Source organism: Hypomesus transpacificus, chromosome 11 (assembly GCF_021917145.1).
Source record: "Hypomesus transpacificus isolate Combined female chromosome 11, fHypTra1, whole genome shotgun sequence".
Taxonomy (NCBI): domain Eukaryota; kingdom Metazoa; phylum Chordata; class Actinopteri; order Osmeriformes; family Osmeridae; genus Hypomesus; species Hypomesus transpacificus.
This window is the reverse complement of record NC_061070.1, coordinates 13624331-13647007: the sequence shown is the minus strand read 5'-3', so window position 1 is coordinate 13647007 and position 22677 is coordinate 13624331. Positions and strand designations below refer to the sequence as shown.

General features: G+C 46.0%; 1 protein-coding gene across 5 annotated transcripts; it reads right to left on the bottom strand.

Moving 5' to 3' along the window:
• Positions 1 to 1139: 1139 nt before the first annotated feature.
• Positions 1140 to 22526, bottom strand: LOC124474115 (kinase non-catalytic C-lobe domain-containing protein 1). Of its 5 annotated transcripts, none has more exons than XM_047030008.1 (30): positions 21916 to 22526; positions 20286 to 20484; positions 17668 to 17726; positions 16184 to 16330; positions 15894 to 16011; positions 15037 to 15803; positions 14768 to 14882; positions 14482 to 14553; positions 14207 to 14268; positions 13881 to 14039; positions 13495 to 13572; positions 13318 to 13405; positions 12972 to 13164; positions 12081 to 12826; positions 11781 to 11919; positions 9880 to 10178; positions 8734 to 9098; positions 7603 to 7696; positions 7410 to 7507; positions 7109 to 7293; positions 6748 to 6870; positions 6449 to 6596; positions 5973 to 6140; positions 5611 to 5826; positions 5395 to 5471; positions 5155 to 5308; positions 4812 to 4934; positions 4538 to 4597; positions 4011 to 4168; positions 1140 to 2880 (listed from the first exon to the last, which is right to left on the bottom strand). In XM_047030008.1, the coding sequence occupies exons 1-30, from the start codon at positions 22018 to 22020 to the stop codon at positions 2649 to 2651; spliced, it is 5547 nt and encodes a 1848-aa protein (XP_046885964.1). In that variant the 5' UTR covers positions 22021 to 22526; the 3' UTR covers positions 1140 to 2648. The 5 variants fall into 5 exon arrangements, 4 of the variants coding, with proteins under 4 accessions (XP_046885964.1, XP_046885965.1, XP_046885961.1 ...); XM_047030009.1 differs by having other exon boundaries at positions 6760 to 6870; XM_047030005.1 differs by having other exon boundaries at positions 15037 to 16011.
• Positions 22527 to 22677: the final 151 nt, after the last annotated feature.

The following is a 22677-nucleotide window of genomic DNA, read 5'->3' as shown; positions in this document are numbered from 1 at the left end:
AAGAACAGACGAACAAACCAACTTTCTAAACTCAGCAACAAAGTCTCTATTTGAAAATATGTTGAGCCCACAAATTTGCCTAACTCCAATGCAGATAGGCCTAATGAGAAACCCAATGTTGCAATAGCCTACATTGACAGGTCTGATTGACCTGATCATTTTTTTTTTCTTTTGAAATAGACAAGACAACGAACTGAAAAACATCTAAATGTGCCCAGTTAACCCCAAAATTAAGTTTTTATAATCATGTCACTCTTCCTTTCTAAGAGCCATCCCCTTCCTCATCCCTCGACTCTCAAATGGAAAACAAAAGCACGTACAATACCGTTGTAATGGTTTAGTATTAACACGTCTTCGATACCCCGGTGAGCACTGGCGCCAGTGGACCAACATAAAGCTTTTGCCAACGTCGGCTCATTGCAGATCAAAGGTATTACAGTAGCAACACAATTAGAGTTGATTGTCCGCTAGTTAAAATGTAAACAGGGCAAAGAAAGCTGAAAGATAGCCTGGACAGTCAGACACACAAGCTAGATTTTGTGCATTTGCCTAAACATTAAATCGCAATGATGTTTGGTGTACAAAAATGCGTCGTTATTGGGACACATATTTTTTTTTTTACAAGTGCTGGAGTATTATGGCATGAACGACATTATCAGCGCGGACTGTCCAGGCCCCAGGCCCCTATGCAAACCTCGTCAAGTATTTGAGCCTTTTGAGACTAAATACCCCTAGCCGCTACAGCACAATGACACTAAAATGATCGCTTAACTCTGACAATGCGGATAAAGGTTTACTGAATGTCTCTTTTATCGACGATCTGTTGTTGTAGAGACTGGCCTCACAGACGGCCAATTACGCCCTTTATTTGACCGAGCTTTGAAGATGCGCTCTGATCCGGTCAGACAACAATAGGAGCTGTCCGCAGCTCGCGGGAGACCAAAGGGGGAAGTCGGCTCCATATAGCGCGTATTTCCTCGACTCCACGGCCAGTCTGGTCGACAAATTGGACCTCTGACTTCCACGACTAAATCGTGCAGTAGTCTAGGGTGTATTTCTGAGAAGCGTCATACCCAAAATGTTCTCACTCAGTAGTAGGATAGCATGATGAGACAAATGAAGTATATTAAAAGCTCACTTTATTGAAAGAGACCTGCCACAGCTTTTGAGCATGATCAATGGCACATCTGGCATTGTTCATGGACTATAGTATCTACACTATATTCATGAACAAACAAGATAAGAACAAGTGACAACACAAACTGAGTTTGCTAAAGCTTGATGTGAACATGTAGGCCTAGGATCATTGATATATTGTTGTAGATCTTTTTGTTCTAGTACATGTAAGCTATTCACATGATTGACTAAAATCTATTTTAGTTGTTTGATGTTCACACTAATTATTTTTATTTTGCAAGATGCACTTAAACAGTATGAAAGATAACAGCATTGTCTGAGAGCAATAGGCTACTGAAACTTGACAAACTGTTTGTATTGCTGTAAGCCATAGCCTACCTTAATCAAACTGTAATGGTTAGTGCAACCATTACTTCCATGTTGAAATCTGTAAAACCCATACAGCTTATTACTATTATCAACATTTTACATTTGCTGTCATTTAGGTGGTGCTAATTGATGTCTGACAAGCAAGTAATTACGGGTCTTTGAGAGATAAACTGTCATGACGTGAGGTGGGGTTGGACCCAAATCCAGGGGAGTACCGAGGCATAGCGAGGAACACAGGTTTAATTCTCAAAACGGGAAACAGACAGGGTACACTCAGGGACAAAGGACAATGCTAAGACAAAGACTGGACACAAAGCAGGAACCTAAATACACAGAAACAAATAAGACACAGGTGAACACAATGAAACTAACGACAACTGAACGAGACAGGTGACGACAATGACAGGGAAACACTAGGGCAGGGCAAAACCAAAAACAATAGGGGGGCACGGCTGTGGCCGTGACATAAACATTTGTCTTGACGTCAATAGTGATCCAAAGTAAAGATCATTTTAGTACAATCATTTCTCATCTAAAAAAGAGATTTCAATAAAAATGTCAGGTGATACAAGCTGACGTCACGCTGTGTCTTTAAAACTGTGTTTAGTGTCAACACAATATTATGAGGGTCAAGCTTCTTTTCTGCTAGTGTGTTTACGGCTGGGTTTTGATATTCTTTTAAATTTTGGAAAATATTACAATGGTAGTTCATTCCTGCTGCATTAAACCATTGTTGTTAATGGTGTTAAATGTATCCAAATATAATTGCTTGCCATTGGCATTCAGTTGGTTCCAGTTAGGCCCACTTCCTTTGTCTTTTCCTAGGGATAGGGTTAGCATGAGCCTCACAAGATGGTAGCTGCATGCAACGCAGCATGACGTAGCTTCGCATTCTCTATTCAGGTTATGGTTCAAATTCAGGCATTGTGCCTTTAGAAGGTTACGAGTGATTTTCAACTCAACCAGGACATGCTCCTGTGGAGAGGCATGTGACAAAAAAACAATGATATGAATGATATGATATATGCCATCGCACATATAATCAACCAAAACAATATCACAAAAAGATATCCTTCCACACATTCTTTCGGAACTATTCGTTGCCAAGGGGATAAAGAGGCTCCAGTATTCCTGTCTGGGAGTCACTGGAAGGTTGCCTTCACTCTCCTCAGAGTGTCCTGGATGAGGCGTGTGTGTCTCTCTGCGTGGAGCTGGTGGAAGTTGGCGTCGTTGTCCGCGGCCAGCAGGTGGACGTCACAGGTGCTGAGGTGGGCAATGCGCAGCCTCAGGTAAGCCTGGAGCTCTGGGTCAGCGCTGTAGGAGAACACGCTGTCCTGGAACGCATGCACCTGGCTCACTACCTTCGCTATGGTCCTGTGTGACCATGGACGGAAGAGAGGGAGGATGGGGGAGGGGAACAGGGAAGAGAAAGAGAGAGAGCACGTATTTGTGAGCACGCATTACATTTGCGATACAGTATTTGGCTAAAACATTTAGCATGGGGTACTATTGATAAGGTGGCGTGATAGCGTACGCTATTTTAGTCTTGCAACAATGCAGTTGAATACTAAATAGGTTATTTGAGCGTGTGTGCAAGTGTCTTGTTTTTTCACATTTCTAAATGTAGAGGAGACTGAATAATCAGTTTGAAGAAGACTTCTTTAAATTGTCAAGTCTAATTTCAGCCTTGAGTTGTGAACGTCTGCTACAGTGTACCCTCCCAGCTGATAGACTCTACTCTAGCTAAATGACAACCTCCCAGTCTCCCTTTGTGGGGGGCAATCACATTCACTGGTAAAGGGTCCCACTTCATGTGCAATGAAAATCACTTCCAAGTGAGACATCAGTGTGTTCAACAGGGAAAAAAGCGATGGTGTGTGTGTGAGAGAGAGAGAGAGAGATGAAGGGAGAAAAAACAAGCTTGTTTCCAGGGTGCTGGAGCACTGTAATATGGCTAGCATGATGTTCCTGAGTATGTTCAGCATCCAGTATGCGAGTGACCTGAATTTGAGAGGGGAGGGGTAACCCTGGGTCCAGCTCTACCAGCTGTGTCTCTGCCTCTGCCCGCCAACCCGCCTGACCCGAGCATCTGGCTACAACCATGCGTGTCTCAGCACCTGTCCAGCCTCATCTCCACCAATCACATGCCCTTCTCAAAACGCCATCTGGCCAGACTCTGGCAACGGCAAGAAGAACCCGAATCCTACACGACGACGGTGGATCAGGCAGCTGTGTCATTATCGTGTACCGTGACTTGTGCTGACCCTAGCATCTGGCAGCCGTATTGAAGTGGGAGGAGAAGGACGTGGAGAAACTAGTGCCAGCTGAGTTTGGTGACAACTTGGCCGACTTTGTTACGTCAGGACAAAGTTAATATCTATGTCAGGCTTAGGAAAGGGGGGTGATGGATTTGTATTTGACAACTTATTATATTATTATACTTCTGAACCTGTCGATGAGTTTTACTGTGGTGACCGATGCGGTTATAGTGTGGGTCATTTCACCTGAGCTTGGGCCATTTGTAGGCCCCGCTGGTCAGGGTGAAGGCCCCAATCTCCAGCTGCTGAAGGTGCATAGCCAGGATGTGGGCGGAGGGGAGGGTGGGTCTCCTCCTCCCCTGATCTCCACCCATCAGACACAGGTTGTCACTCTTCAGAAAGACCTGTGGGGGGGATTGGACATGTACACGTTTTCCTGTCACATTCCCTCACAGTAAAAAGTTTTAAGTTTGAGGAAAGAGAGAGTTAGTAAGAGTGTGTTATTTTCTGGTAGAAAGTTCATTTTGTTTACAAAGAACCTCAAATCTGTCTTTTCAAAAGCAACGCAATAAAAACCTGGCCAGCTGTAAATTAATCACAGCATTTTACACATATATGCTAAAATATACTTGTTTTTTTCCACTGATTTGCCTTGCAGCACAGGCCTCAACATATGAACAGCATGAAGCGAGGCAGAGAAATAAAAAACACCAGATTGTTCATTAACACACAGAAACAAAATTAAACAAACAAACACAAAACCACAACCACACCTGCACAGCACGAAGCTCCTCTAGAATCTCACACACTTTAGCAGACAGATGTTTCCAAGCCTGTCGGCAAAAAAGGCAGGTTTATTTAGTAAGCAAAAAGCAGATCATTCAATGTTTTTTCTAAAGACAACAGTAAATTAAGTGCATGTGCAATCTGTCTTTTGACACACCAATGGAATCCAAATGCCAGTTTTCTTAACACTTAACAATTAACGTGTTCCTTGATGCCAAGACACAGTTATACTTGATTCTGTTTATTTTACATCAAACCCACCGGTAGCTGCCGTACAATCACATTCTCTAGCCCTCCAAGGATCTGCATGGCTGTAGAAAAGTCTCTGGACTCATAGCAGTGTTTAGCAGTTAACAGAAACTTGGTCAGCAAAGCTGCTTGCGTCTGCAATAAATAAATAAAATAGCAACATGATAAACTTCTATCATTCCTTTGAAAAGCAAACGTATGTACCAGTGAGACAATGGTGAGAAGGGGAGGGGGTGGGTACAGGTTTAGGAAAGGGGGATGGGGATGGGGCAAAACCCAGTCTTTGCATTTGCTAAGTCAGGCAGCAGAAGGTTGAATATGAATGCAGGGCTGACAAGAGGGATATATACCTCACCTTTACAGAGTCACATATAACGATCTCAGCTGAGACCCAGTTGGTGACACTGTCAGCATATCTGAGCAGCTGCTGAAGGGGGCTGTCCAGAGTTGGCCCATCACACACAAAGAGACTGCTGCCCTCTGCTGGAGGGAGATGGTGGGACACACTCCTGGTGGATATGAGAGTGAAGAACATTTAAATAACAAAGGAGTCACTTACAGACAACCCAGAGAGATTAAGGGGTGGGATACTCACTTGCAAGTCGCCTTATCTCTCACTCCCTGTGCTCTAGAATTCAGGAAGTGAACTGGGTGACAGCCTTGGAACATCTCCTGTATTTGGAACATGATATCAGTGAATTATTTGTCTCTCCCTCATGTTGAAAGAATGAGTATTTGTTTGTGAGCGAAATAAAAAGTATGTGTTCACGTGTGTGTTTGCAGATGTGTGCGTGTGTGTGTGTGTAGGCACCTGCTGCAACATGGTGAGCTGCTGTGCTATGTGCTGAGCGCCGTGCTCGTTATGGCTGAAGGGCTGGCGCTTCTCGCTGCGCAGGCAGACGCTGGACAGGTCCTCCATCAGGGAGCTGTAGCAGGGCCGCGGCAGGGCTGCTGCTATGGAGTACGCCTTCTCCTTGGGCAGGGATGCCTGGGGCTCCACCACTCTGGAGAACCTCCACTGGAAGCTCTACACCCACACACACATGCACAGACACCCTTTTTTTCCTGAGATGTCAGCATCAATGGAAATCCATATACATTTTAATTTGTTGTGCACTGGTGGATGATTGAAAGCTGTGTATTGAATGAATATAGTGGAGGAGCTGGCCTGACCTTCCTCCCAGGGTCCTCAATGGAGTTCTTTCTATACAAGGAGTGGACAGATTGCAAGTCCTCCTCCTGCATGCTGATTGGGCTGCTGGACCCCTGGCTCCACCTCTTCCTTGGAGAACGCTGGAGTGTGGCTAGAAGGCTCTCCCCCCTGCTGTCCACAGGAGAAACCTGGACAAAACCACATGAAAAAAAATACATGACATATTGTATGATTATAGCACATGATGTGACAAGTTTGAAAATGCAGACCGTACCAAGAGTGTTTTGGATGGTCCATATGACAGTTCAAACAGGGTTTGTGTGAAAGGAAGTGCCTATGCAGACATTAAAGCAAAGTTGGATGTCCTCTGAAAAAATCAATAATATTCACAGAGATGCTCAACATCCCCAACGGATTGCTAGTTTGATAATCCAATAATAAGTAAAAAAAATTCACTTCAAACTAATTGTGTGTGAACAGTCAGTTGTTGAGCTACCTTGGAGGTGAGGAAGTTTTCCAGGGTGTTGTGTAGACTGGACTCTGGGCTGAAGTCCACCAGCTTCCAGTCAGCCAGCCAAGCCTCCAACAGGTCCAGACTGCGATGGTACACCTTAGCACTGTCACCGTCTATGTCTGAATCACTCCTGGAGAACAGGCACACACAGACATACAAACATGTGTGCACAGACATATATACACAAATACCTAAAAATCACCAACACAAAACTAAATCCTAATATTCAATTGTGTTTTCTGAGTTTTAATGAGCACTACCACAGTAGCTTCTGTAATTACATATAGCTGTACCCTGCCGCTCTGCTGAAGTTATCCATCAGGAACTGTAGGAACTCCTCTGGAGCGCAGAAATAACGATAAGTGTACAGGAACTGCTGGATATAGCCCTCCAAAGGTGCATTTCTATCAGAAATGAAGGGAACATTGTTTACTATGTCTATTTTTCTGTGGGAACCAGTTGATTCATTAATCTAGATATGACATTGATCAATTCCATCAGTTTTCTGGAATTCATATTAGATATACAGTGTAATGAGCAGTTAGTCACTAAGCGCACCAGAGGGAGTACATGAGTAAGGGACCATGCTAATCCTGGAGGCCCACTGTACATGATTTAAGTGTAATATAAGGTGAGTCCTACCTAGCATACAAGTAGGCCATGAGGCCAAAGGGGGATCCAGCCTGCAAAGTGGTCTTCCCTCTGCCTGTCCCAAAGCTGAGCACCGTAGAGTCCTCAGAGGCCTGGAGCTTCAAAGAGCCAGGACCACGTGCAGCCAGGGAGGGGAGTAAGGATGCCTCTACACCCCACCGATCGATGCTCAACACCTGGCCACCCAGACAATCCCAGCCTGGGTCTCAATAACACTGGATGGTTTTAATTTTTGAATGATATTTTGATTTCAATAATTACTAGTAAGTGGGTGTCAGGTCAATTTCTTTACCTCAAGATATTTCTTCACTGAATCCAGAAACTCCACTTTGGTTTTGAGCTCCTCAAGTTGGCCCTTTAATTTAGACAGCATGAGCTTGGTCTCAGAACCTGTAGAAGTGAATACTCATTAGGTCATAGCTGAATCTCTAACTAGCAGCTCAATCTAGAGAGCAAGGGAAGTCTGGGGACTCAATAAAAGGTACCTCTGTTTTTCCTCTCCTGATGGAGCAGCCTTTGGTGGAAATTTCTGGTCTTTTTCAGATTCCTAGTCTCTATTATCAGCTGCTGTTGAAGCTCCTATATGATAAACAACATTCACTCAATACAAAACCATGTCAGGCACACATAAAACACAGCCCGTGAGCACATCCAGTGGCTCTTCCCTTGAATCCTTCACCATGGAAACCAAAATCAATAGATCTTTTGAAGTGAGAGAGACCTGATCTACTCCAATAGAGACCTCTTGTCCTTGAAGACCTGAGAGTGGTCCTGTTGGACTGCTCAGGTTATAGGACAGCAGCACTGATTTCAAAGCCCACTAACAGACAAAGCCGAGTCATTAGAATTCTATTACAAATGATAATCCTCTCACCACCAAATGGAGAGGATTGATCATGTTAATCTACAATGCAAGTTTGACTAAAATAATGAGCCAGTTATCTTAATCCCTCTCTTCTTTTTCATCCAAAAACTTGACCTAACCCTTGTTGGGATTATAAAAAAATTTTTTTTTGCCACCTTAATTAGATAATCTCATAGATGTATTGTACATGTTGCGGGTAAACGAAACAAAAGAAAAGATACAAATAAGTTATTTATAATATGCAAATGATTGCCTATGATCCTGCATGTTTTTATAGATATACAAGACAATGCATTACCTCAGCTAGCTTTTTACTGTTTAACTGTGTCAAAGGTGAATGAATACATTATGTTACAGTAAATAACTTAAATGCAATAGCCAACAACCAAATTCAATCTTGTTCAAATTTAGTGTTCATACTAAAAGTGTTGAGTGAATAGGGAACACTGGCTACAGAGAACACTAAATTAAATTACAGTAATGAGGATGCGGATGCTATTGAATTGCTAATTCTTTATTTAATTCACCCCGCTTTGCCCTTTGGTTGATCAAACATCTAATCACAAACCTATTCTTACCAAACACTTGACTGATACAACAATTGTTAAAAGTAAGGCTTTAATAACACATAGTACATTACATACGTACCATTCAAAAGTGATATTTGGACAAGCACAAGAACCGAGTTTGGCCATGATTCACAGCTGTTCTGTTCTATTTGATGCCCAACCTCTTCTCCCAGGTCACCCACCTGTGTTTTCTGCTCCAGACAAGGAGATTCGGCGTGCTGTCCCAGGTTCAGGGTGTAGTTGACCACTTCCTGGCTGAAGCAGTCTTCCCCGTGGAACGCCAGGGCCCAAGACGGGCAAGGGCTAAGACCCTGTTCCTCGGCTCCAGAGCTGGGAGAGAGCAGGCGCTCAGACACCAGAGAGTCTGTATCCTCCATGTCCTCTGAGCAGTCAGGGCTGGTCTGGCCCTGGTGACCCCCTCTTGGGACCTCATCTCTCCCCCAGGGAGAGCTGGCTTCAGAGGGGCTTTCATCGTCGCCCCCCACTGGATGATCCCCGCTCTCCATGGCCCCCGCAGCCGAGTCCTCGGCAGCCTTCACACCTAGACCTGTGGAGAGGGAGCAGAGAGAGGGAGGGAAGAGGGATGGGTCAGGCACATGACGAAATGCCCCAGAAATGTCAGTGTGTCTGTGTCTCTATGCCCGTGTGGGTGAATCTGTGTGAGAGAGCTTGGGAGAGACACCCAGCAGGGTTTGGTGGAGAAGACTCTAGGCTGAGCAGATTTCACTATCAGGTCTGTTAAAGTTGTTTGTTGGCTCCCCGTGAGATGCTAACCTTGTTATGTTGTTAGATTCTGCATAGCAGGCATTCAACACCACTGAGAGCAGGTTATTTTTGGTGGAACTTTTCAAATCCAATGTTCTGTCACAATGTAGAAGACAGCATGTTTTGTGTGTTTACGTAGCAGTGTGTGTGTGTGTGTGTGTCTGTACTTGCACAGGTCTGTATGAGAGTGTGCACAATCCTTTATCAGTGTCTTTGGATGTGAGTGTGTCATGAAAAGTGTGTACAGGAACAGGAAGTTAACCAAGTGTCAGTGTTTCCACAACAACCCCCAGCAGCCAAGAGGAGCACTGGAACGTCTCAGCTTGAGTTGGGCCTCCCTCAATAAGCCTCACTCCTAACAACTTCATCCAGCAGCCAATCACCCCTCTTACAAATCGGATCCAACTGCCAGTCTCAGCCAAATCAGTACCAATACCACAGCTTTGAATCGCCTTTGAAGTAGACATTTCAGAAACAACACACAACATTATGGCTCTGACCAAATGACTGCAGACACAGTGACCATGATGTTTAAAGTGTGTCAGTTCCACTCCGGGTCCTACCTTGACAGCCATGGTGTAAACACTCCACTGGTATAACCTGTTGGGATCCTTTTCCAGCGTGGACAGTTCTGCCTTCAGTATCTCGGTGTGATGGTTCCGTTTGGGGGGCTCTGAGTCCAGCCTCCTGCCCGAGGTCAGTTCTCTCCCACACCTCTGGACGTCCCGGGTCACTGAGGTCCACGTTGGCGTTCAGGTCGAGTGGACGACGTGGGACCGGTTCCTTCTCCTCTCTCCTCCCTCTCAGGGGTGGGTTGGCTGCCCTTTGACGAGGCTTTGATGGAGGCTGTTCATTAGAGACGCTGCATGAGGGCACATCAGGGGGGAGAGAGGAGGAGAGAGAGAGAAAAATAGAGAAAAGAAGAGTTAGAGAGCAAGAGAGCGAGAGAGAATTAAACGAAGAAATAAAAAGAGAGAGAGATGAAGCTGAGAGATCGCACGACAGGCATGGCCAGGCACAATCCTCCCAGAGGGTCTGACACAGAACAGGTACAGACATAAACACAGATAAACTATTGAGCCAGAATGGGAACAAATGCACTTCTAATAAAGAACATAACTCCTCACAGTTTAAGTTCAAGTTCACTGAAAAATGGGAAAACATAGCTTCTCCAAAAAGAAAACAGAAACACATCTGACAGAGAAAAGGAATGGAAAGATGAGTCAATATTAAAGCAGCAAAAAACGGAATGACCTGTTCTCAAACCTAAAAATAAAAATGTGGACACCTATTTGCAACCATCCACTCCTCCAACAACTCACAATATGAACTTAGACTGTACTGAGTACAGGCCTTAACATTTCCTAGTGTCCATTAGGACAGCATAGATGGAATGACATACATGGACCAAAGTACAACAGAGCATCTTATAAACAATTCAAAACAAACCAATCGATCCTAAGCTGAAGATTTTACTTCCTGAACGCTGGGGTTGTCGTGTCCAAACAGGCTGGGGCGTCGCGACAGATCCGTTTGTATCCAGATTGAGCAGAGTGCTTCTGGTGTCTCCTGTCCCTCTGACAGCAAAAGACTGAGAGGAGCAGAGCCAGCCTCTTCCAGGAGAGAGGAGAGAGTCCTGCCCCTCTCAAGTGTGTGTGCTCTGGGCTGTGCTGTCTCACCACCAGAGAAGATTAAAGGCTTTCTCCACACTCTGCCCTCAGGCAGCACAGCCTGGCGAACCGGTGATGAAAAGGTGTCTGAGTAACCTGACAAGCCCCCCCCCCACCCCCGCCCCCCGGCCTCCTCCCTTCACCGGCCTCTTGGTCTCCCTGTTCCATATATAGGTGAAGGGATACGTGCCTTCAAGGAAACACGGCCATATTACCCTAATTCCCCCTCCCACAGTCATTCATTTACACTTATGGATCGTCAATGCTCCTTACGGCTCTCTCAATGACACTGCAGGAGGATGACAAGAGGTTCTTTAATATCTTCAGCCAATCTACTAGGGGAAAAACAAACACACTGGGCGAGCTGTTACCATAGTGACCTTTCTTGCTGGAAAGCTGAGTGAATGGAAGTGTGTGCCTGAAGTACATCTTGTGTGAATGCTGATTATGACTGGAAAGCGTTATTCTGGTGTGCATTTGATTCACACGCATGTGTGTGTGTGCGCAGAGGGTGGTTAGAGGAGAAGAAGAGGATTGAAGCATCCACAGTGTTGTGTTGAGGACTTGCATGTAAGACATTAAAATTCTAAGCACAAGCACTGCCAAATTTGGGCTTCTCCCTCGACACTACAGAGAGCATCCAAGCCTGACTCATGTCTGTGTAAACAGAAGATTGAGAGAAATCCATCTGATAACACACATATCCCAGCCTACTTTAGGGAGTTGGGTTAAAACAGAAAGGGTTTTTGGGGACAAAGATATGTAGCAGGAAAGTCATCCTTTTTACTACTCACAGTGACGATAGGTTGTAGTTAACCAGACAGTAGAGCACTCCCAGTAAGTCCTCCTCCCAGTACAGATCTCTAAACTTCTCCTTCACGACATTGGCAAACGTGTGGTACTGTAGGTCCTTCAGGGAGAAGATGTACTCTCCTGGCATGGAGCAAAGAAAAACGTCAATGAAAATGTGTCAAGTTGAAATACTGTTGGTTTGGTCATCAAACTATGCAAGGGCACAATCCCCCTATTTTACATGAACAACCTCTCTGTGAAAACGTATGCCGAATGATACATGAATCCAACTAGATCCTCACCCATAGCCAGGTCCTCCTCTCCATTCTCTAGATAACCATCAAAGGCAAACTCTCCCCTGAGCAGGGCAATGACCTCCTGTAGGGCAGGATGGATCTGGGGTGAGGAGAGTGACTCCCCCTCTGCCCTGGAGCATGTCTCCCCACTGGAGGACTCTGACATGGGCTCGGTGGGGTCCGGGGGGGGGCTGCAGGTGATGGGCCTTGGGTCAGGGTAGGGCTGGGGGGCTTCGGACTCCTGGCAAAGAGTCGGCTGGTCTCTAGAGGTCATCGTTAGGCCCACAAAGTCACCTCCAAGCTCTCCTGGAAGAATGGGTTGGCCTTGGAGGGAGTGGGATGAAAAGGGAAGACTGACCTCCAACTTAGGGGTCGCGTCTGGAGCAGATATGTGAACAGGCACTAAGGTGAGACACCCTGTCTGGAGGTCCTGACGAAGGAGGAAGTTATTAAAAACACCACAGCCAGTGAGATGGGAGCAGGATGAGTTTAGAAGAGGAGGGATTCTTGCTTCCCGATTGGACAATTCAGAGGCAGTCAGTGATGGAGAGCTGACCAGTGTATTGGCACTGGAGGCCGTGAAGGAGAAGTTTGGTGTGGCTCTTTGATTGACAAGGCTTCCTCCCTGCCTGTCTGACTGCAGGTATCTGTCTTCCTGGGTTAGGGGCGGGGCTTCACGGCGTGGGGTGGTGTCTAGGTCCTTGTCTTGTGCGTGTTGACTGTGACTGCCTCTTGTGAATTCATCCACAGTTCTGCAACACAAACGTAAATGCCTCACAATCTGCCATTGAGGTCATGAAACAGTGTCAATGGTGTGGTCGTAGATTTGTCATGTCCGACCATCTCCCGTTTGCCAAGTCCATCATGCATGAAGGAGACTAAAGGACGGCCCATTACCCCTGACTGTCAGATGCAGGTGGAGGACACTCCTCGTCTGGGTCTCGCTCTTGGGTCAGGATGATGGGGGTGAAGTGTGTGGCAGAGGAAGTGAAAGCCTCCGGGAGCTGCAGGCTCCTGCTGATTGGATAGCTATGGGGAAGAGGGCCAGGCACAGGAGCCAATCGGCTCTCAGTGGCCGTGGGCACAAATCCTACACACAGTTACAACAAGGCCAGTTACAATGTCCTGGGTAGCGTTTCATAGTGTGACGTTTACAGTACATCCCACACAAGCTGATACTTTTTCTGTTGTATTTTTCTTCAAGAGAAAAAGACATGATTGCGATTTAATCAAATGATCCTACCACTCTTGATATGTGTTGGCTCCTCACTTGAGCTTCTTTCACTATCCAGCCCATATCGGTCCTCTCTATCTACGGCCCTAGAGTGTGGCTAAAAGGAAGATTTGGTTTTAAACTAACAGAATGTATGAAGTTTGTTAACATAGGTGTGACAGGTGTTTTCAGGAAACAAAGCTGTACCTGATGCACTCTGCTGATGAGTTTCTTCCAGACAATCTCTGCGCTGGTCCCCTGGCGGAACAGGTAGTCCCTGCAGCTCTGGAACAGCAGGCAAACAAACAATCATCAGAATCCCATCGGAACTTGAATTGTTACTCACACGGGTCAATCTTGACAACACTTCACTTATTGTTTGGCGTACTGTCCATTCAAATGTAATCATAGCGTAATGCGAGGGGCAAGTCGTTTCCTTACAAAACACCTGGAAAGCAAAAGTATAATAACATTTTCAGATAATTAAACATAATTAAGAGCATTGTGATCCTTCAAATTGAATGACATCATGGGTGTGGATGAGCTTATCAAGTATTCGAGTGCTGTAGAAGCTTGTTATAAACAGTTTGCACCTTTTTGGCCATGACAATGGAAGGCCTTTCTATTGGGGTTCTCTTGGCCATCTCCAGGAGTAACCTCTTCAGTTTGCGGGGCATGGCCAGCTTCTGATTGGGCGTCAGGCTGAACTTGGCGGTGGCCCAGAGTATTGCAGCCACTCCATACACACAGGCCTAAAACAGACAGACACGACAAGAGTGACAGATTGAAAGTGAGAACAGAGGGAGAGAGGGAAAGAGAGAGAAAGAGACAGCCAAGAGAGGGAGAGGGGAAACATATGTCACTTCAACTGTGTTCTGAAACTTTTTTTCGAACATTGAAGTCAGAAGTTGAAACACACCTTTTCAGTTACGATCCCATGCTCCTGAAACTCAGGGGCCAGAAAAAAGGCATCACAAGATCCTGGGACAGAACAACAAGACTGAATTATTGAAGGCTCTTTTCAAAGAAGTATTGCTTCGAGATCTTTGCTCGATAAGTAATGACGCTACATCAATGAAGAGATGTCAATAAAGAGAACTGAAAGAGAATAGGAAGTGAGGCTGAAATAACCATATCATTCCACAGGACTTAGAACTTCTGACTGTAAGTGTGTGTATATATTAAACACATTACCTGTGTTTCTAGATTTCAGGAACAGCATTTCTCCCTTACAGCCCACATAGACGGTCTCCAGGCATAGGAAGGCTTTAGAAGAGCCAAGACAAAGTGAATCACAAAGATCAACGCCATGTGATCTACCAAACTCACGTCAACACTCACAGCATTTGAATCGATATCGTCGAAGGTTAAAGGTTATTCGCTCACTCTGGTTTGTCAGAGAAAGGAGCAGGTGAACGTCTGCATGTGCAGGGGGGGTCAGTGCAGCCTCCCAGAAGGAAGGAGAGAGATCTGGACTGACCTGGATAGTCGATGTAGGTCTGGAGTGTAGACAGGCAGGTGTGACACAGAGCCCACAGCTCGTTAACAGACAGCCTCCGCCCACACTGTGTGAGCAGCTCCCTTAGAGAGATCCACTGTGTAGGACACACACGCACGCACGCACACACACACACACACACACACACACAAATGATGATAAAAAAACGTGAAACAGCTCAACACCATACATGAAGATATGTCTGGATCTGAAATGACGGCAAACACCAAAGCCATATCTTGTTCCATCACCTCATCCTGAGATTCTTCATTGAGGCACAGCATGCTTTTGGTCATGTGGTTATTAGGAGTGTAGAGGTGGTTGTGCGCTGGAGTCTCGTCGCTGGTCGAGTCGAGCGATGCTTCCGGGTCCTGACTGGAGGAGGAGGACGTTCTGTCCTGAGCTCCACTGTGACTAGTATCAGACTCTGATGCACCTCGACAGACAGGCTGGTCTTGGGTGACCTCACGTGTCCCACTGTCCCCGACTGAGATCCCACACGGCTCTGAACAGTCAGACGGGCCCTTCCCCTGCTCCCCTCTGTGGAGCCTGTTACTCCACACTGGTCTGTGGGACATAACGTGCCCCTCAGCCCCTATCTCTGTCAGATCACACACGGGTACGCTGATGTCCCCGTGGGGGGTTGGGGGCAGGGAGGGGGGGTTGTTGGAATCCGGGACGGAGCAGGAGCGGTTGAGGGCTCCCCTCACCCTGCCAGATCGATCCTGCGCTCTCCGCCGCACTGGGGAGCTGTTCTGAGACCGGCAGTCTGACGGGGCCCCAAAGATGTCCTCGCCTTGGGCCTCCCCTTCCCCGTCTCCCTCCCCCATCACCTCGGTCCAGAGGGACACGTCCCAGGCCCCACAGACGTTTCTCCTGGAGAGGCCGTTCGACTGCAGCCTCTCACCTGGGGGATCTGGGTCCGCGTCCTGGGTGCTGTCATCTGAGCTGGTCCTGTGGAGCTGCCGGCTGCTCTTTGGCTGCTGCCACCTGGCTTCCCAGGAGCTCTCAGGGCCATCTGTGGAGAAACGCAGACCGTGTGGTTCCACACACACAGAGGACCACAGCAGGTACCAATGCATACAATGAATACACGGCGTGTGGCGACCTTGGAAAGTGGAGACCGATTCTATGGAAAGGACTCTCCGTCCAATGGAGGAGAGCTTTCTGCACACGGCTGCAGAGGAAGTGTGAGCTAGTTTGGATTCGGCCAGGGAGAGTATGTCCTGTTGGAACAAACACAGTTTATTCACTTAATCAATGCTCTGAATGTGTGTCGGTGCCCGTCGCGAATAACGAATCGCAGTACCACTGCTCATCCACACGGTGCTGCTATAGAGACACGTGTTTCTGTCTGACTGTGAAGCACACAGACGCTTTACAGATGTGTTTGATGACCTGTGGACGTGGCCTGTCCTCTGGCCTCTCCTCCTGCATCTGCTCCAGCAGTCTCTGAGTCTCCTCCCCCAGCTCCGCCTCCAGCTCGGGCTCGATCACAAAGTCCAGCGCCGCAGAGAGGGTGGAGCCCAGAGAGAACACGTGTCCCTGGAGCAGAGAAGAGGCAGCACAGTTGACCTCACGGTGAACCCAAACATCAACAGAACTGTATTTTCGAGAAACTAAAGCAAGGACGGTGCCTAGTCTAAACACTAAAAAGTCTTAAATCACTTTTGTAGTCGTCGACCATCATGAACTACTAACATTGCGGCCTCAGACAAACCCCATAGAACTCATTCCTCATATATGTGGCATGTTGTTTAATGTGGAGCTTACTTGGCATTAGTGTTGGTTTAGAGAGCTGTTCCTCAGAGCCATTACAAAGTCAATAAAGCTAGTGCAGGTCAGTCTAGGCCAAGGCCAGGGCAGACCTCCTCCTCTCTCACACTCACGCCCTCTGATCCATCATATCTGGCAGGCCATAGACACGCCTGGCAGCCTCATCTAACTGATGAATCATCATCCCTCCATCACTGTACGGTTTGCTGTGATACCAGGAGTCAGGGGGGACAAACTAATGGGCCACCATAAAAAAGCCATGTGGAAATTCCGTAATGTCTTTATAGGCGTTAAGAGAGAGAAAGATGAAAAGGTTCTCACCTCAGTGAACTGCAGTATTATCATACGTTGTGCATACCCAGGGCTTTCATTTGGAAAAATGGGTCTTATAGTAGCAATTAAAGTAGGCTATTTGACTCCCCAGAGAATCATAGGCAGGTGTTTTTGAGGCCCTATCATAGACATTATGTTTGCTGAAAACAATATGGTACTTATGTGGTGGAGACAGATCTGAAAGTGTGAATCCAAAATAGCTGACTGAAGTCCTCCTTTCTGACAAACTTAGATTGTGCCTCAAGTAAACATGTCAAGAGACAGAAAGGTAGGCAGAGATGGATGGAGAGTGAAAGAGCGAAAGAGAGAGAGAGACGGAGGGACAGACAGAGAGAGACAGAGATCCAGACAGAGGGACAGAGAGAGAGAGACACAGAGGGACAGAGAGAGAGACAGACAGAGAGACAGACAGAGGGACAGACAGAGAGAGACACAGAGGTAAAGAGAGAGACAGACAGAGAGACAGAGGGACCGACAGAGGGACAGAGACAGATGGACAGACAGAGGGAGAGAGAAACAGAGGGACAGAGCGAGACAGAGGGACAGACAGAGAGAGGGACAGAGAGAGAGGCAGACAGAGGGACAGACAGAGATACAGGGACAGACAGAGAGAGAGACAGACAAAGGGACAGACAGAGAGAGACAGAGAGACAGACAGAGAGACCAAGAGAGGGACAGAAAGAGAGACAGACAGACAGAGAGACAGAATGTATTTGACAACAATGAGGGATCCTGATGATCCTCATGATGATCCTCATGATGTGGTCACTCACCTCAAACGTACAGCCAGTCTTGTCAAACTCAGGAGGTATAAAGGAGCCCTCAGGATCATCTGCACGGCCATCATACAACGATACAAATTGTAATATTCTAAACTCTTAACAACATATGGTAAACACTATTACATACAGTACCAGAAATATTAGTACACTACAACTTAAAAAGCCTTCATATCCAACTTTAGACTAAGAGGTGTGCACAATGACATAGACAGAAGAGTAAAGCGGAACATCCAGTGTTTGTCTTTGGTTTCAAGTTAATTTATGGATAACTATGCATTTATGCATCAACACACAAAAGGGTATTAAATTGGATAGTCTCTGGCATCTAACAGCGTCAACTAAGCACCCCAAATGACACAAATTGGAGCAATTACTCCAACACGCCATAACCTAGCTCATCCACAGTCCCCAAATGCTGCATGCTGTCACTCATGCCTGTAATCTCACCACTAATCCCTGACTGATAAGGGCAACGTTATCTACAGATCAGAGCCCAGACGCTCTGCGCCATCCTGCGTCTTATCTAGGCCAGCGTCTCTTCTGGGTACAGCAGGGAGCACACAGCCCCACCCCACCTCAACCCACCCGCCCTGCTCCACTCTGTCTGTATCCCCAGTTGGAGCTGTGAGTTGTGGTTGTAGGGTAAGAGTGGTGGTAGGGGGTGGAAGTGGGTCAGGCCAGATTTGGGGCTGTCTACTGGGAGTTATGATGTCCTCTTCCTGGTGGGTTTGAGGGCGGGCTGAGGCACCTTTGTTTGGAAGGTTGGAACGGCCAGGAGAGGGGAATTCTACTGGGCCCACAAACACGGATGGGGAGGGGGGGGGAGAGGAGGCACGAGGGGATGTAAGGAGAAAACAGGGCAAAGACAGTGAAAGAAGGGTCATATTGCAAGAGGGGATTGGTTGTAATCAAAGTAATACTACAACATACAGTATCTATGTAGACACTATGCTGAAAAACGAATGTTGGGGCTTATCTGGATATTCACCCCATGTTTTACTATGGCTGCCCACACCAGCCAAAGGGGCACTCATCTATGACGTGGCACACTCAGATGAGAAGAAAACCCCCAGTTAAACATCCTTCATGAGAGCCCCATGGGCCAAGAGAAGACAGCAGAGCCCTGGGGAGCAGAGAAGGACTGACTTCTACAAGGATACACTATCAATGGCCATCGAACAGTGACTGCAACAACCAACATCAATTTTCCAACAACATCCCTTAAATTAATTCTGTCTGTCCTAATGACAGTATGTTCTAAAAACAACACAAACCCAAATCTATGTTCAGCAGCTACAGGAAAACTTTACTTGTGAGTAAAGAGTGAAGGAGCAGATCTGTATTCAGTGTTTATGGCAGCCTTGTGCACCCAGAGTGACTCAGATACACTAATGAACAGCTGACCGCCAGAGCAACCGTTACCAGGACAACGGTCCCCCTGACAACGCTCCCTGACACTATTCATCTCATCAATGCTTATCAATAGCTGATGAACATTGGGGATCCATGGATAGTATGTTTGTGTGTGGGGGTGTGTTGGTGTGTGTTTGTGTGGGGGTGTGTTGGTGTGTGTTTGTGTGTGGGGGTGTGTTGGTGTGTGTTTGTGTGTGGGGGGGTGTTGGTGTGTGTTTGTGTGTGGGGGGTTGTTGGTGTGTGTTTGAGTGTCTGTGTCTGCCTATGTAACAGGCAGTGACGTTAACCTGTTTAGTGGGAGACTAATGAATGCAGTATTTGTGAGCAAGACAGATAAATAGGGAAAATGGAGGACTGAGAGGAGATGCATTAAAGAGAGAGAGTTAGAGAGGGATAGACAGAGAGATACATAGAGAAAAGGAGAGAGGGAGAGAGGAAGAGAGGAAGAGATAGATATCGTCTTGGCCAGAAGAAAATTTCACTCAGACCAAGGGTTAAGACGAGACAGAGTACATCTAAAGTATTGAGGATGTGAGTTCACCTCCCCTGTGTTCTCTCCCCCTGTCCCACTCTCTCCCCCTGTCAAGGAGAGGAGAACTGCAGACCTCTGCACAATCTCTCAGATGTAATCACACAGAAGCTCAGTGTTTCAAACTTTGCAATTGCAGTCAAATTTGCTATCCGATGACTCTAGAGCTCTCGGAAAGGAGCAGCTTTGATTTTGATGTGAAGAGGTCTGATTGGAATGAAAAGTACAGTTAGCTACAAAACTTTTATTTGAAGACAGAGCTAAAAAGTGTAAGAAAAAGAGAGACAGACAGTAAGAGAAGACCAGAGAGTGAGAGACTGATGAAAAAGAAAGAAAAAAAGATAGAGCGGGAGAAAGACAGAGAGAGAGAGACAGAGAGAGCAAGAGAGAGCGAGAGAGAGAGAGAAAATGAGAAAGAGGGGAAGAGCCCTGATGAGTATTGTGACTTTTGAACCGAGGGCTGCCATGTTCAGTGTCAGTTGTGAACTGCCTAGAAACCAGAATTCGTCTGTTAAATAGTACACCAACAAAAGATGTTAAACATCACAACATATTTGAACAGCATTATCCCTCACTGGAAAAATCCATAGCAGTATCAGTGAGTTATGTTTGAATACTACTGAAGTGACAGAGGGTGCTGAGTTCACGTCAAGGTGTGTGGACTTACCACTGAGCTGCTCCATGAAGCACACGTTGCCATGGGCGTTGAAGGCAAGCGTGTCGGGTGTTATACACAAGGTGTGAAAGAGAGACGAAGGGCCGATGCTCTGCAGGGCCGACACACACTCCACGCACACCGCCCACACCTCCTCCTCACAGAGACAACTGTCCCGCAAGGAGAGGATATCTGCCAGCGACACGTTCTCCTAGGGTATAAACACACACACACACAGTATTTGTACATGTCATGGTCGTGCATCAAAACACCTACACACACACCCACAACCCCATATGTAATGCTACAATGCCAAATGGCTACATGTAGTAATTGTGTTATGGAGAGCCTAAAGAGCTATCTGAAAGACTGCATGGTGAATGTGTAGGGACTCATACATATGTAATGAGGATAGGATTGTGTGTTGGATTGGTGCGAGTGCACAAAAGCAGGCCTCTTCTTGTCCTGTGAGAATTATAGAGAGTCCATTGTGTAATACGCAATACTCTGAAATTCCATTACATGCCTAAACCGTGACAGAACAGTGTCTTCTTATTCTCTCAAATTATTCAGAAAATTGCCTGGTCCCCATCATTATTTGGAAAAAGACTAAAGGCCCTCAAAGTTTTATACCAAAGCTGGGTTTTGGAGCTGATGACTGAATATCTTATTCACTTTGATGTTTGCTTCATAATACTCCTAAAAATATCATAGTCTTGTGTTTTCTAGAAAGATTTAGGGGGGATGTTTGGGAAAGCTTCTTTAACTGGTCACGGCTGATTGTCTTAGTTTCACTTGGATCAAACCACCTACAGACGAAAGTGAATACATGCGCACATACACAGCCGTGCAGAACACAGCACAATTACAGAGCATAAAACTAGCACGTTCAGCAATAGCACGAGCCCATAAATAGCCTGTTTCCCTTGAGAACAGTGCACAGAAACACGGGGAGTCTCTCTCCCTCTCTCCTCAAGTGCCGTCCTACATAAGTTTCTCCCCACAAACCCAGCGCTCTAATGAGACCAATGCTCTCTGGAACTCGGTAGAGGTCTAAAGGACAACTGTCAGAGGGACCAGGAAAAAAAATGAATGAGTTTCAGAAAACGAGGGAGGTGGTAGTGAATAACTGTGTGGGTAGGCAGCTGGGGTAGTAAGATAGTGACAATTTGACAAGTGGAGAGTTCGCAATATCCCTGCCATTAGTTTGATTACTTTCTTTCTAGTCTACCTCCTATTATTAAACCCTTTTGTAGAATAACGTAAAATTAGACAGAGTATGTTATTAGTATACTGTTTAAGAATGTAGCCTACAGCTCAGTAAATCAGGTCACTCCATTTAGACACTCCTGCTGTTTGATAAATATCACAGTAGCTTACTGCAAACAGTTGCACAAACAATTAGGGGAGTTAAACAGTTGGGGACAGCGTTGGCTGCATTAAATCAATGGGTCAAAAGCATTATCAATCAATGTCCATTGAGACTACATTAACATCAAGTGCATTCTTGACAATACTAGCCGACTTCACAATTATAGACACCCTTGGGATCTACACTAGGGACTACGGCCAGCATAGCCTACCGCAGTAAATCTCGCTGGTGTGATCGTCTAATTTACAAACACAAAATAATCAATCTTACCTCATCTTCAAGGAGTGGAGGTAGATGTTCTTGTTCATAATATTCTTCTTCTTCCTCCTCTGTACCTGAATATGCGACTACTGCATCAGTTTCAGATGTCCCCATTTTAATTAGTTTGATTCAGGACTCATAGCGGTTGAAGGTATAGTCGTAGTATGATACCGCATTACTGAACAGCTTTTTCTTGTGGTGTCCTGGCAACATCTATCGAATCAGGATTCAAGATTTAAATGGAGTTGGTGCACCAAACCCGAAAGATGTGAATTACTTTTTAGATTGTTCATTGCTCAACTAACAACATTATGCGGCATTCCACGAGACAAAGTCACTGCGGTTCGTCTCGTCTGAAACACGCCAAGATTTCGACAATTTGACCATAGCAATTGTCAATTGTCAATAATCGACGGTAAGAGAGGAGTTTGCCAACTACATGCTGTCATGGCAACGACTGCCGCACCTCCACACAGAAACAATCAACATAACGATATTGAACTGCAGTTTCCTCCTCCCTGTAGCTGTAGAATGTGTTTTGGATTTGGTCTTCTAGATTCCTTCAGCGCCTTCAAAAGCAATTTGTTGGAACGTTTCGTGACTCATGTACGGGGGCTGACTTCTCCCATACGAGTTCATCTGCTGCAAAGAATGTGGCGACTTTACTAATATAGCATTGCGACATTAAGAGCAAAAAATGGGATGGACCGTAGATAGCAAAGGACCATTTTAAACACACCTAGATGCAAATACAAATGTAAAATGTTTCCT